At 48.7% G+C, this 14659-nt stretch overlaps 1 protein-coding gene across 1 annotated transcript; it reads left to right on the top strand.

The window, feature by feature from the left end:
• Window positions 1-494: 494 nt before the first annotated feature.
• Window positions 495-1586, top strand: tun (N-terminal glutamine amidase tungus). Its single transcript, XM_050174688.3, has one exon. It carries the CDS (start codon window positions 829-831, stop codon window positions 1429-1431), a length of 603 nt encoding a protein of 200 aa, XP_050030645.1. The 5' UTR covers window positions 495-828; the 3' UTR covers window positions 1432-1586.
• The last annotated feature ends 13073 nt before the right edge of the window (window positions 1587-14659 follow it).

Raw genomic sequence — 14659 nt, 5'->3', positions numbered from 1 at the left:
CATCATCTGCCTTTCTCTACGGCACACAGCAGTAAATCCTTATGTTATCTACGACATTAGGGTATCTGTAATCAACTCAATAAAGCTAGATTATCCTATGAATCTATTAAAACAATTTTTCCAGTGTCTTACTGAGGCTAGGAAAGGGAAACTTATGTCGTCGATCTAGCATTGCAGCTGCCACCTATGCTCATTGTTTACATTTCTTGCACCGCTCTCCTCCTCTAGTTTCACTATTCAAATGCAAAACATTCGCAAATTTCTGTTTTCTTTTTATATTTGTGAATTTATTCATTCACCGCCAATACAAGCGCTTTGTGCCTGCCGAAATGGCAGCACGAGCGCTGAACAGATCGCAGAAGCAGACGACAGCGAATAGGTTATAACTAGCGCCACTCTGCTCGTACGTTCTGACCCTAGCCGCAAAATGGGCGAACTAGACCAGGCGTGCTGGAGCAGGGAGATCTGTGCAGGTCTGGAGTTCAGTATGTCGTGGCCACCACTACCCTTATTGCCGTTGCACTGTGGAAGGTGCAGTTTCCCTTGTCTAATTTGATCGATATCAGTGATATCAGCTGTGCCTGTCTGTGGGCACCGAGGTGGTTGACCGGCCAGTCGACTGTGGTAACGTTTTGGCAGTTTTGGTTTCTCGGCATTCTGAGCGACGTGTAGTTCGCGTTGGGATCCGCGAGCACAGCTGTCAACCCTGAAACGATACCCCGCCCGACCCGCCCGACAACCATACCGACCATACCGACAACTGCTGTAGTGGTCGTCGGTTCGTTAGCGGCGAAAAGCCACCGAAGCGCTTGAAGCCGTAGCCCCGCGATGTCGGACTCTTCCAGTGATCTGGCGATTCCCGATGTCAACCAGTGCATATACACAGCGTGCTACTGCGAAGAGAACGTATGGAAACTGTGCGAGTTTACACGGGCTTGTCAGCCAGAGTTGCTGCCCTACTGCTTCGTCGCCTTCGTGTCCAACTGCCGCCAAGCCGTGCCTATCTGGTGTCAGAAGAGCAGTTCGCGCGCTGACGGCATGTCAGTGTGGGACTACCACGTCATCTTTTTGTACAGCCCACCACCAGGCCGCCGCAGACCCTGCCTCATCTACGACTTGGACACGACGTTGCGCTTTCCCGAGGAGTTCGACGCGTATGTACGAGAAGCATTCAGGCCGCACGCAGCCATCAACCCCGAATTCGCGCAAATGTTCCGCGTCGTAGGCGCGGCCGAGTTTCTGGACAAGTTCGCATCGGATCGCTCTCGCATGCGAAGTGCCGACGGCTCATGGCTGAAGCCGCCTCCACCTTATCCATGCATCCAGACGAACTCGTGTGATAACAACATCGATGACTTCATTAGCGTCGACGAAGCAGTCGGCATAGGGAAGGTGTACACGTTAGCGCAGTTCGTGCAGCGGTTTTCGTAGACGCATGTCGGTGACGCGGAACAGCGGGCGTTGTTTTTGCGTGTGTCTGTAGATCGAACAAAACCGTTTACGTTACATTTGATTTTATGTGTGGGAAGTGCCCTTGAGACTTTCAATTCTGCGTCACCCAAAAGAAACATTTTTATCTCGTTTTCTGAATGTGTTATCGGAGTCCTGACTCGGGTGTTATCTTGGTAGTTGGTGGCCGTGTGCCGCGATCGTGCGTTTGTCTGAGGGCAACGGACGCGAATGGACGTCTGCTGCAGTGCTCGCTCTGAGAATCTAATTTACAAACCAAATTCACTGAACGCACGTTTGATAGCAGCACAATACCACTGTGCAAACGCTCCGTGACGTGGCTTTTTTTCATATTTCGCGGGCTTTCTTTGCAACCCCCCCCCCTCCCCAGAAAAAAAAGAAAAGAAGAATACGTGAGACGTATCGTAAAGACAACTCGATCGGTGGTTTCTGAAGGTGATCTATAAATCTACGTATCATACTTGGGGTCCCCAGCCGATAATTAAGAAGTTGGGTTATTAAAGGGACACTAAAGTGAAAAATGATTTCTTCTGCATCAGTAAATTACCTTTCTACAACACCAAAAACACCACTCTTACAACGATAAGACGTTTTGTGAGCCAGAAAAAGCGCAAGAACGAAATACGGGTGGCGACGCCTTCTTAAGTTCCCGCACCTGGGGGCTGTGACGTCTTGGATTTTGGTGGCATCTTCTAGGGCCTACTAATTATATATAGCGGTACAGATTGACTACATTGTGTTCTAAAGGAACCAAATATTAAACATGGCAAGTTTCCGGAACCTTTACTCCGTCAACGCGGCCGAAATGCGAAAACATACTTTGGAATCCCTGACGTCACGCTGACGTACCAGCGCTGGAGTTTCGGCGCGAAATTCAAATACTGATGCTTGGACCTTCATTTTCTCATATAATATTCAAATTATCTTTTTGAAATGACTGCCTGCAGAGTTATGAAACAATGCTCCATTAATCTAAACTGATTTATTGTTTCCCTTTAGTGTCCCTTTAAACTTAATTCGTGAGTTATGGGGAAAATTAAAAAAATGTCTGAGTTACTATAGACTATTGCGAATAGTATGCGTTCGGTTCAATTCGCTTTCGACGCGCCTTTAATTTAAAAATTCTTTGCTCATGTTACGTGGGACACCCTATATGTGCCATGCACAGAGAACGGTTCGAAGTTTGCCTATATATGTGCGGAAGAACATTTTAAAAATGGAGATGTTTTATTTTTCTGCCCTCAAGTACCGACGCTGTTCTGTCTGAACAAACGTCTTTTTATTTATTTTTTTGCTTTGAAACTTGAGTGTCACCGCACATAGTTGCGTGCTAATTTTAGCGACACACACGCACACGCGCACGCACAGAGAAGTCGCGTACTGGGGAATAAAAAAAAAACGCTCGTCGAGGTTGGAGAATTTGCACAATAACACGCGAGAAGAGAACTCGTGCCGCACGCAGAGGCGCACTGTGTTCTGCTCGACATACCAATAGATAAGATGGCCTTCGATGGCGCGTAGCCACTGCGGGGGAGTGGCCAAGATTTACCACAAATATCAATGGGCTAAACCGTTTCACCTTCCTGCTGGAAACGCCGAGGCTTGCCCTGTTCAAGGAAACTGGGCGACTTGCCTGGGACTTGTCTTCATGAAGTGCGCCCCTGTGCAAACGTTGGCTCCATCCATTCACTTGTTCGTCCTATGTTGACCACCTCAAGACTCTACCTGTGACACCTTGCCTTGTTTTGATTCTGAAGTGCATAAATGTAAAAAAAAGAGGAGTCGAGAGAGTACAGAACGGTAAATGCGGCAAGCGATGGATTGATTTTCAAGCACTGCGCGTAGTCATTGCAGAAAGCCTGTTCTCCGAGGCTGTCTTTCCCTCTGGTTTTTTTGGCGCGAAGAACGATTGTTTCTGTTCATGCTCCTGATAGCGCTCGCATCCAGTCGCTCAATTTCAAGCACCTGAAATGCGCCCAAAAGTACCGTGCCTTAACGGGCATTCTAGCATTCCTCCGCCATCGGAAAGTGGCCGTATGTGCAGGAACCAAAGCCCCGACCTTGTTCTCAGCATTATTCGACACAGACATTGGACAACCGCGGGAGTTATGAAATAACGTGATCGTACACCGAAAACACATCATGTTCATTTACAATCTCGTTTCACTCGCCAAAGCATACTGTGACCGCTAGCTGAACCACGTTTTTATGATTTGATTTTATGAAATATTCGTTAAATGAATACATTGTGATTTTCACGTTTAGATATTTAGTGGGTTCGGTGCGTTTGTGATTTCCGGACAACGAAATTGCTTAAATTTCCATCAACTTGCTTGCGTTGTTGTTGATGGACTCGAGGCATTTATCCTGTGTGGGGATGCGCGACTGTCATGCATCCCCTGATAAGTCGTTTTCCCCGCATGTATGGCGGCTCCTGTAATCTGGCTTTCCCGCGTAGCTTAGTGCCGGCGGCGGTCGGTCTGGTTGCAGCGCATTACGAGAGATGGCGCGAGTGTGGCGCTCCTAGCGCCACCTAAAGGCAGTGTTGGTCAGGTAGGCGCGACAGGGAGTAACATGGAGGAAGAAAACTCCAGGAGAGGCCCTGACGTCACTCTTTGTGAAGCTAAAGGGAAGCCGGAAGTTGGCGTTGCTCATGGCGTTGCTCCGTGTAATAACGACAGAAATACGGCCAGAGAAACATGTTCGTTGGAAAGGAACAAAGAAACCGAAACGCTGATGGAACAGGGAGACACGAGAAGCGATCGCAGAACGACAGAAAGCATCTCGAGAGCACAGGCAGGCAAAGAAGGCGCAGTTGCCGCAGGATGAAGTAACCAGTAAATGGGAAATATACCGGGAGAAAAAGTCTATGGTTCAAATACTGGTGCAAGCAAAATTAAAGGGTGAAAGTGAACGTTGGTTGTCAGGAATACGTGAGAAAAAGAAGGCCGCACCTAGGATATTTTGGAACCACATAAAATTATTAGGCAGGAAGTCAACAACATATCATAGACGAAGATGAAAACAGACTGGAAGGAGAAGCGGCAATAAATTACATCCGAAAAATAACAGCCGAATCTTTCCAAGGCAATGACGAGGTTGTATTTGAAGAAAAAAAGAGCATGAAAGAGACCCAAGTGGAGAAGGAGCTCGTGCTGGCAAATTTCAACTGGAAGAAAGCAAAAGAGAAAATTCCTAAGCGCACAGCCACAGGGCTATACGAGGTTCCCGTTAGGCTGATTAATGAACTAGGACCAAAAAGTAAGGAAGCTCTGGTGAAAGCAGTGGAACAAACTTTAAAGGATAGACGAATACCAGACAGTTGGCGACAAAATAGAATGAATTTAATTTATAAAGGCAAGGGCGAGAAAGATAGAATTCACTCGTATAGACCGTTGACCATTACATCGGTAATAAACAGGCTAGCAATGCAGGCAATCAAATTAAAGTTTCAAGCTTAAGCAGAGAATAATGGCATTTTGGGAGAACTTCAGAATGGCTTCAGAATAGGTAGGCGTTTATATAACTTATTTGTTCTCACTCAGTGTATTGAAATATCAAAAGTACAAAGCAGACTTATATGTGGCCTTTATATACATTACAGGAGCCTATGACAACGTAGAACGCAATATTTTGTGGGATATTCTGAAAGGGGAAGGCTTAGGTGACGATTGTCTACAGCTTTCGAGAGAGATTTACCTAGAAAATGCCGTTTGCGTTGAATGGGAAGGGATGAGAAGCGAGGAGCAAGTTCATATCAACAAGGGACTGAGACAGGGGTGCCCTTTATCCCCGCTGCTGTTTATGATGTACATGGTGAGGATGGAGAGGGCGCTAGAAAGAAGTAATATCGGGTTTAATCTCTCATACAAACAGGCGGGTACAGTAGTAGAGCAGCAGCTCCCATGTTTATTTTATGCGGATAACATTGTGTTGCTAGCCAACAAGCAAAGTGATTTGCAACGTCTGGCTAATATCTGTCGACAGGAAGGCAACAAATTAGGTTTTATATTTAGTGTTAGAAAATCAGGTGTTATGATATTCAATGAAAACAGTGAACAGACAGTGGAGATACAGGGCCAGGAAATACCTCGGGTAACAGAATATAAGTACCTTGGTATACGGATAAACGAGGGCAATAGATATATGGAAACACAGGAAAAAACAATAACAGTGAAGGGGAAGAGAAATGCAGCCATAGTGAAGCACAGAGCGCTATGGGGATACAATAGGTACGAGGTCCTCCGAGGTATGTGGAAATGTGTAATGATTCCAGGACTTGCTTTTGGAAAAGCGGTTGTTTGCTTTAAATCAGGAGTACAATCAGGACTCGATGGGAACCAAAGGTCAGTGGGTCGCCTCGCATTGGGCGCTCACGGGAAGACTACAAATGAAGCTGTGCAGGATGATATGGGCTGGACTAGTTTTGAAGTGAGGGAAGCTCGCAGTAAAATTGAGTATGAAGAACGCCTGAGGAATATGGAAGAAAGTAAATAGGCTGGGAGAGTGTTCAAGTATCTGTACAGGAAAAACATTGATTCACAGTGGAGGAAAAGAACTAGGAAGCTTACCAGCAAGTATGTGGCCTGTAGGGTGGGCAACACAGGAACAAAGACGGTCAAGCGCAAAATCAGAGAGGTTGAAATAATCTTATGGGTGGCGGCAATGGAAAAGAAACATGCCATGAGTAACGTTCTACTTAAGAGGAAAAAACGAAATCAGGAAAGAAACAATTTATGATAACTCAAATGGAAGCTCATTACTTTTCGAAGCGAGATCGGGATGCCTTAGAAAACGCACCTATAAAGCGAGATATAAGAAGGAAGAAGAAGCATGTGCTTGCTGCGGTAAAGCTAGAGAAACTATGGAGCATGTTTTATTAGAATGTGAAGACCCAGCGGTAGATTTAGGCACCACTGGCCTCCTTGAAGCCCTTGGGTTCAGCGGGAGCAGCAGCAGCAGCAAACGACTTTATTGGGGTCCTGAGGAGCTAAGCGGGGGCCTGTAGGTCCCTACCCAGCCGTTGGCTAGCCCCATGTCGGAACAGAGAGGCCATGCCTCTCCGCTCGTTCACGGGCCCTCTGGACAGCCAGGAGCTGGACGTCCTGCCTCGGGTCTGTAATGGCCTTCGTCCAGTCTTCTTCTGTATTAAAATCCTGTAACACAGGGCACTGCCAGAGCATGTGATTTAATGAGCTAAATTCAGTGCCACAATCTGGGCAGAGTGGATCGATGTCCGGGTGGAGGATGTTCAAAAAGCCCCTAGAGGGGTAGGACCCTGTCTGGAGCATGCGAAGCGTGCTAGCTTGTGACCTGTTGAGCTTATGATGGGGGAAAGGAAAACTCTGCCTATTCCCTCTGTAATGAGAGGTGATTTCATGAAAAGTAACCAGTGGATCACTGTGGACGAGCTCTCCCGAACTCTCCCGAGACACCATCCCGTCGCGGCATACAAAACCTCGCGCACGGTCGTGGGCTATCTCATTGGGGTTCAGGTGACCCGGTAATACATCTGGTCCCATGTGAGCTGGGAACCAGACTATGTGGTGAACAATGTCAGACGGGTGTTTGCCGTTTAAAATCCTGGCTGCTTCTTTGGCTATCAATCCCGATGCGAACGCTCTAACAGCTGCTCGGGAGTCCGTGTACACCGTAGTGCGTTTTGAGTCCAGTAATCCGAGAGCTATAGCAGCCTGTTCTGCAACATCGACCGAGGAGGTTTTCAGCGAGGCTGCCGAGAGGAGTTCTCCCCTGTCATCGACTACGGCTACGGAGAACCTGTTGGCACTGGAGTGTCGCGCCGCGTCAACAAAGGTCTCCGTTCCGGATATGTTCTTTAGGAAAGCTCTAGCCCTCGCTAACCTTCGACCTTTATTGTGTTGGGGGTGGACATTTCTTGGAAAAGGGTCTACAATAAAGGAGTTCCTTGTCTGAATATCAAGTTGCGTGATATTTCCCTGATTGAAGCTAGGACGGAGGCCTGCCGCATCCAGAAGTCTTCTGCCTGCTTTGGAGTTTGATAATCTAATAATTTGTGCTGATCTTTGTGCCTCTATTAATTCCGTAGTTGTGTTGTGTACTCCCAATGTCATGAGTTTCTCTGTGCTAGCCGTGATTGGCACGCCGATCACCCTTTTGATACTTTTGCGCATAAGCGTGTCTAATTTATCCATTTCTGTTTTCGTCCAATTCAGGGCCGCGACTATGTAAATGACATGGCTGATGAGGAAAGCATGGTGAGCCCTAAGGAGTATATCCTCGCCTATGCCACCTTTCTTGTTGGACACTCTCATAATTAATCTAATAATGTTTTCAGTTTTCGTGGTGAGTTGGGCTATAGTCTTAGCGTTGCATCCCTTTGAGTTTATTGAAAGCCCTAGTATTTTGATAGAGTCGACTCTCGGGATGGTGTGCCCATCTCTGGTACGAACGCTAATGGGCACCTGATCGAGTGGGGTGAGTCCCCTAGCACCTCGTCTAGCCTGTCTGTACAGCAGGAGTTCCGACTTTCCAGGCGAGAGTGCCAGTCCCGTACCTTTCAAGAAAGACTCTGTAACATCCAGAGCCTCCTGCAGAGCTTGTTCGACCGTAGCCTCCGATCCTCCAGGACACCAGATTGTAATATCGTCAGCATATAATGCATGACCTATGTAAGGAATTGCTGCAAGGCTTTCCGACAACTTGCGCATTGCTATATTAAACAGAAGGGGTGAGATAACTGCCCCTTGGGGAGTACCCCTGTTTCCGAGTGTGAAATATTCCGAGACTGATTGCCTCAACTTTATCGCCGCCGTCCTGCTCTCGAGGAAGGATGCAACGAAGGAGAAGAATTTAACTCCTAAGTTCAAGGCCGATATCTCCTGAAGGATATAGTCATGTGCAATTGTATCGAATGCCTTGGATAGATCCAGTGCGAGGACCCCTTTTACATCTTTGCTTTGAGAGTCGATTATGTGTGTTTTGAGCAGGAGCATGACATCCTGCGTTGAAAGCAAGGGCCTGAAACCAACCATATTGTATGGGAATAGTTCGTTGCGCTCAATATGTCTCGATATCCTGTTATGCACTGCATGTTCCGCTACTTTGCTAATGCAAGAAGTAAGGGAGATAGGACGGAGGTTCTCCAAGCTGGGTGATTTACCTGGCTTGGGGATTAAGACCACTGTGGCCTTCTTCCAACTCTCTGGTACAACGCCCTCCTCCCATACCTCATTTATCTCCTTGACTAAAGCTTGAATTGCTTTGTCGTCCAAATTTCTTAAGAGCCGGTTAGTAACTCTGTCGGGGCCTGGGGCAGACCTTCCGTTTAAATTGTGCAGCACTTCCCTGATCTCAGCTTCCGAGAAGGGGACGTCCAGCTCTGGGGCAGGCGCGCCCTCATACTGAGGGAGGGGAGAACCTTGGCTTTGGCCAATTGGAAGGTATTTGTTCGCTAGTTTCCGAAATATGGAGGACTCTGAGATGCCTTCCATTTTTTCCTTATTAATTAATCGGTCTATGACTAGTCTCTGATTACATTTGGATTGCCCATCGTCTAAGAGATGTTTAAAGAGGGTCCATTTGCCTCCTTTGCGCATTTTTCCATCCGCTGCCGAGCAGGCGTCTCTCCATTGCTGTTTATTAAGTTCGGAGCAATGCTCCTCAATGAGTTTATTGAGCTCCGCGATCTTTTTCCGTAGCCTGCGATTGAGTCTTTGCGTCTTCCATCTCTCGAGGAGAGAGCGCTTGGCTTCCAGGAGATGCGCTAACCTTGCGTCCATCCCTGGGGCATCAAAATCCGTAACTATTTCCTTGATGGCCTTCTCGACATCCATTTGTATCTGTACAAGCAGTTCACTGAACGTGTCGTATACTGCCTCATCTTCACCTCTTATTTTCCTAAAGAGGTCCCAGTCCGTGTATTTATAGGTTTTGGGAGGAGCTGCTATTATTTCCATCCTGAGTTCTGTTATGTAGTGGTCGCTCCCCAAGTTCTCCTGTAAGTTGGACCACGTGGCCACAGCATTTCTAGTGAAGCTGAGATCAGGGGTCGTGTCTCTGGCGACCGAGTTTCCCAGCCTCGTGGGGAAACGTGGGTCCGAGACCAGCGTCAGGTTTAGGTCTGTACTCGCTGCAACTAGGTTGGCTCCTTTCTTTGTTCGTGTTACATAACCCCAGGCCGGGTGGGGAGCGTTGAAATCTCCTGCGACTATTAAGGGCTGTGATTTCGCAGCGGTTGCGACCCCATTTAGTAGTGACCGGAGATTATGCTTATGAGCGGAAGGAGAGCTGTACAAGTTGAGAATGAAAATGTTTCGTCGAATTTTTCCGTGGGGAATGATTTCAATTAACTGTGCCTCGAGACCGGATTTCTTATCCGAGTTACAAATTTTGACTTCGTGCTCCTGAAAAGAGGTGTCTTTCCTGACGAATGTGGCGATACCTCTGCCATTTTCTCCTTTTTGGCTAACCGAACGGTAGCCCGATAAATTGACCTTCTCACTAAGTGTTTCTTGCAAGAGCAGGACGTGCGGCATTATCGCTTGTGCTTTGATGAGCTGCAATAGAGCAGCCTTGCGCCTTAAGAAGCTGGCGCAATTCCACTGCCAGATAATTAGGTTTCCGGTTTGTCCCGCCATTTTGATTTCTATTGAACTAGCAGAGCCTGCAGGGGACTCGTGTTATCGGGATCCTGCTGTACTTTCTTAGCTTTTGCAGTGGTGCCAGTGGAGATGCTTTTGATTTTGCTAGCGTCTATCATTTTCATTTTAGACTCGAGGATGCCAACTCTACGTGTTAGGTGAGAGATGTTACTGTCCATATGCTCGACAGTGCTAGATTGAATAGCTAAGGCCTCTCTCATCTGCGTGAGCGATTCCTCAATTACCTTCAAAGACGCGAGTATGTTTGGCTCTGGCTTAGGGTCCTGAGCGGGGGACTCGTCAGTTTGCATTGGCTCTCTTTCCGTGGTCGCGGGGGGGGAAATAGCTTTGCGCTTATTCGACCCTTCTGCTTGAACTGGGATGGGTAAGGCTACTTCGCGGGGTTCACGCGAGTTACGGAAGAGCTCGAACTCAGCCCTCAGCGTTCGTAGTGCCTCTTTTAGCTCTGCATTTTCCTTCTTAAGCATTAAAATCTCAGATTGCTCTCTTTTATGCTCCGGCGAGATGCCCTGTGTTACCTTTTTGCCGCTTGAGATGTTTATCCTGGCCTTGTCTGCCCAGGACATTGGTTCCTGGATTCGGACCCTGGAACCCGATCGTCCTCTCGAACGGGAGCGTCCGCTGCTATATTGTCGCTCCCTCTGGAGCGAGAGCGCGATCTGCTGGATCGCCCTCTGGATCGGGAGCGGGAGCGTCCTCTCGATGCCGATATGTTGCGGTGAGGGGAGTAGAAGGGTTTCTCTCCCGCCATTGCTTCTCCGCCGCTAGCTGTGTCGAAGCCACGCGATCCTGCCGCCCGCTGGGCGTGCTGTGCGCGCCTGCGGCGCCGCCGTCTTTGGCGCACGATGTATGGCACCTGGAAGCGCTGTTTGCACTTGCGGTCTGCCGTTTGGTGTGCCCCACCACAGATGGCGCACTTGGGATCACATTGATGATCCTCTGGTGGTGTGAGCATGCCACATCCGCGGCATTTTTTCTGGTCTTAGCCCTTCGGGCAAACGTCGGACCTGTGGCCCAATTCTCCACACGCATAACAAACGTCTACTTGCCTGCGATACAAGGAACAAGGGTAGCGAACACCATCACATACGACGTTTAGGGGAACCTTGTGTCCGTCGAACAACACGATCACTGTTGTTGTCTTCTTGATTCTTCGAACCCCCAGAGCGCCGGGGTTTCTCCAGTTGACGATCATCTCCGTCAGTTCTACGTCACTGATGTCCACGTTGATTCCGCGGATCACTCCTTTACATGTGTCGTCCGACGCAGCCACGTAGGCCGCCACTTCTATGACGACACTTGCCATACAAATCTGCTGAACCTTGGCGTAGGCGCGCGCGTTCGCCTCGAACGGCGTGGCAACCACGAGAATGTTCTGGAAGGGGTTCGTGCACAACGTGTCGTCGAACACCTGCTCCGCTGTTAGGGAAGCCGCCTTGGCGAGCGCACGCTTGAAAATAATAAGGTCCGTCTTCTTAACGTCCAGCCCTCCACGAGGCCTTATAATGGTCTTAAAGTGATTCCTAGGAAGGTTCGCAATTCTGGAAGCTTCCACAACTCGTCGCAATACCTTCTGTGGTGCGGCATCGCGGGCGCCGCCATTACCGCTTCCTTTCGCTGACGTGGGCGCGTTAGGATCACACCGCTCGGCAAGTTTCTTCTTCTTGCTCACGACTTCGATCCAGCCTGAGCACTCCGCTTCCTCCGGATTGATTTCCATGCCTTCTACAACCGAGGTATTGGGGTTGGAGGCCATTTCCTAGCTCGACGACGCGTTGGGCCTAGGCTGGACGCCTGCCCGACCGCCCCGTATGGTTTGGCTCGTGAGGCGTAGCTGCGCGCCAACGTGGCGTGCGGTGGAAAAGTCTCGGAAAGTCCGAAAAATCCACCCACCGGTAAGATTTCGGTAGCCGCCTGTTCCTTGGAGTAAACTGCGTCGATTGATGCACAGTTCCTGTGGGTTGAGGCAGGAAATCTGGTCCAAAAGGTTTGTAGAAACGGGAGCCGACGCGCTCGCACATGTGCGTTCGAAAACGTCGTCTTCTTCCCTCAGCGGGAGCAGTGGAAAAGTAAACATGTCCGCAATAGACATTAGTAAGAGGCGATCGGAGGATTGGTGGAAGAAAAGTAGGGAAACGACAAAAAACGGAGACGTACAAAAGCACAGTTAGCAATAGGGGATCAGAAAATTTGGGTGTGGAAGTTCATAGTGTTTATTTTTTAATTTTTTATTGTTTAATTTAGGTAGAACATTAGGCAGTATAATAGCAAGAGCTTGGTGGCGCAACCCACCGCCCCGTTCCAAAGGGGACGCTCATAACATCCATCCATCCATCCTCGGCCCATCGGGCCAGCTCTCCTCTCTTGTTTGCCTTTCTCGCGAAACCACGCCGCGCAACCGGGCTGCTCGGACGCTCGCGCTGCGCAGCAATACTTACAAAATAATCTAATCGCGATGTCTCAGTGCATTCACAATGAAGTTCGCGAATTGGGCCGTGAGGTCGAATCGGCTGCTTTTACCGGCTTTTATGAAAATAAACATGCTTTATCAGGCCAGTCAAATGAGCTGTTCCCATCAACCGCGGGTACCGGCCGCTGCGCAGTTCTTGCGCGATTTAAAAAAAAGGTCACCTTTATTGCTGCCTTCTACTTGCTTTTCTCTGCTCGGACCTCCTGGGGCTCTCAGACAGTCTTGCGAGCTAGACGTCTGGCGATACGAAAAAAAATGCACGCATTCTTACTGCACTGCAAGAACGCACTGGAGACACGTACGACGCACCGACCCATTTGGAGTGTATGAGCACAAACACATTCTCGCTTGAGGAATCTTCGCGCTTTATTGAACAAACTTCGGGTGGCCGCGCATCACTACGACAACGCGCCGGCGAGGCGGGAGAATGTCATTTCTGACTCCGCGTTTAGATTCATTGACTGCGGCCTGAGGTGCCTTCTTACCACGCTAAGTGAAGTATCACGGAACCAAAGTTTTGCGATAGGCGGCGCACGGTGCAGAACAGCACGCGCGTAGAACCGGCCTACATGCGACCACGGAACAGCCGTTTGATGTGTTCGCAGTCGTACGTTCTGTGGAGCCAATTGCCGACACTTGTACCGCGTCCGCTAACCTTCATTTCCCTGCGCTTCTCGCGCGTACAGATAAGATACGCCTGCGGTAGGGAGGATGATTCGTTCCTTAAGTCAAAGCGGCCGCTTCTTTCCCATCTTCCAGGATAAAGCGTCGGCTGGCAGGCGCACGGTGCCGAGGGCAGCAAAATGCTCATATTCTGCGTAAGGGTCTATCAGCACGTGTATTGAGGTACACCTGTGCAGGTGTGCATGAACCTCGAACGCGCTCTGCTTAAAAGACTTCACGCTGTCGCGAGTACTGCGAGAAACAAGCAACAATTAAGCAACTTGTGTTTTAATATGCACAAAAGCAAGTTGTTACTGAACACGAACTATACATTCATAACCTAGGTCTACGTGCCGCAAATGCACCTTTGCGCTGTCAAAAGCAGGAATCACTGACCTGCAAGGTGTTCATTGTACAGATTCTGAAACTCATCGGTTTCGGCCTGCGATGGCACGTTAGCATAATTCCGCCAAAGAGGGCAAAATTTCCCGCGGATATTCCTTCGTCCGTTGCCATTGCCGTGGCTCGGTACATTGCGTACAGCGTTGCACGCGCGTTCATATCACAAACTTTAGTTCCTCCTATCTCACCTGGCCACAGCAACATCCGCGAGAGCACGGTTCAGATAACACAGCGCAACAAAACACGGAGACCAACGCAAACCTGCCCGCACGGCGCCTTTGCCATGGTACGAAACCTACGGAGCAACACGTGTGAGCGAGCAGAACCATAACAAGGTATACTTTGTGGCACAAAAATAATTTCTTGAAAAGGGACAGTAAGGAAGACAGTGAAGCGCCAAACTACCAACTGTTTAATGGCAGCCTGAAGAAACGTATAGAAGAAAAGACAACATCCGCTCATGCGCAGGAAGCCAAGGTGTGACAGAACAACATGGTCATGATAACGTACTTTCGATAAAGCACATTTCTGCGGAATATAATACAATCGATGTATCGCTGACACAATCAGACCCTTTCTTTTTAATATAAAACGCTTCCAACAACTCCCTTGCAGTTTGGTCCCTACTTTTGCCAAGAGTCAATACTTGTTCAAAGCATGGCGTACAACGACAGGCTTTACAATGCGCAGGAAGATGCACCTTGTCACACTTACCGATACTATTAGCGTGCTCCCTCAGTCTGTCATTCATACAACGTCCCGTTTGTCCGACGTATGACTTGCCGCAATCTAGGGGTATGTCGTAGACCACCCCTTCGCCACAAAGTATACCTAGGAAATCTAAGCACCAACTTGCCCAAGAAGTCCTTGTGGAATCATAAAGCTGCCATTGTGGCCCGAAAGGCGTGGCCGCTACGGCAAAGAAATAAAAAAACAGCAAAAAAGGAGAACCTACTACGTAATTTCCTGCACACTTTTCTCCTAGCGCGCGGAGAGGGTAGGGCCTCTCCTC

The sequence above is a fragment of the Dermacentor andersoni genome, chromosome 9 (genome assembly GCF_023375885.2).
Source record: "Dermacentor andersoni chromosome 9, qqDerAnde1_hic_scaffold, whole genome shotgun sequence".
In the NCBI taxonomy this organism is placed as follows: domain Eukaryota; kingdom Metazoa; phylum Arthropoda; class Arachnida; order Ixodida; family Ixodidae; genus Dermacentor; species Dermacentor andersoni.
This window is presented reverse-complemented; position numbering and strand designations above follow the sequence as displayed.

What these genes read in the sequence shown, in the direction of transcription:
- tun (XM_050174688.3), top strand. Translation starts at nt 829, where the DNA reads ATGTCGGACTCTTCCAGTGATCTGGCGATTCCCGATGTCAACCAGTGC.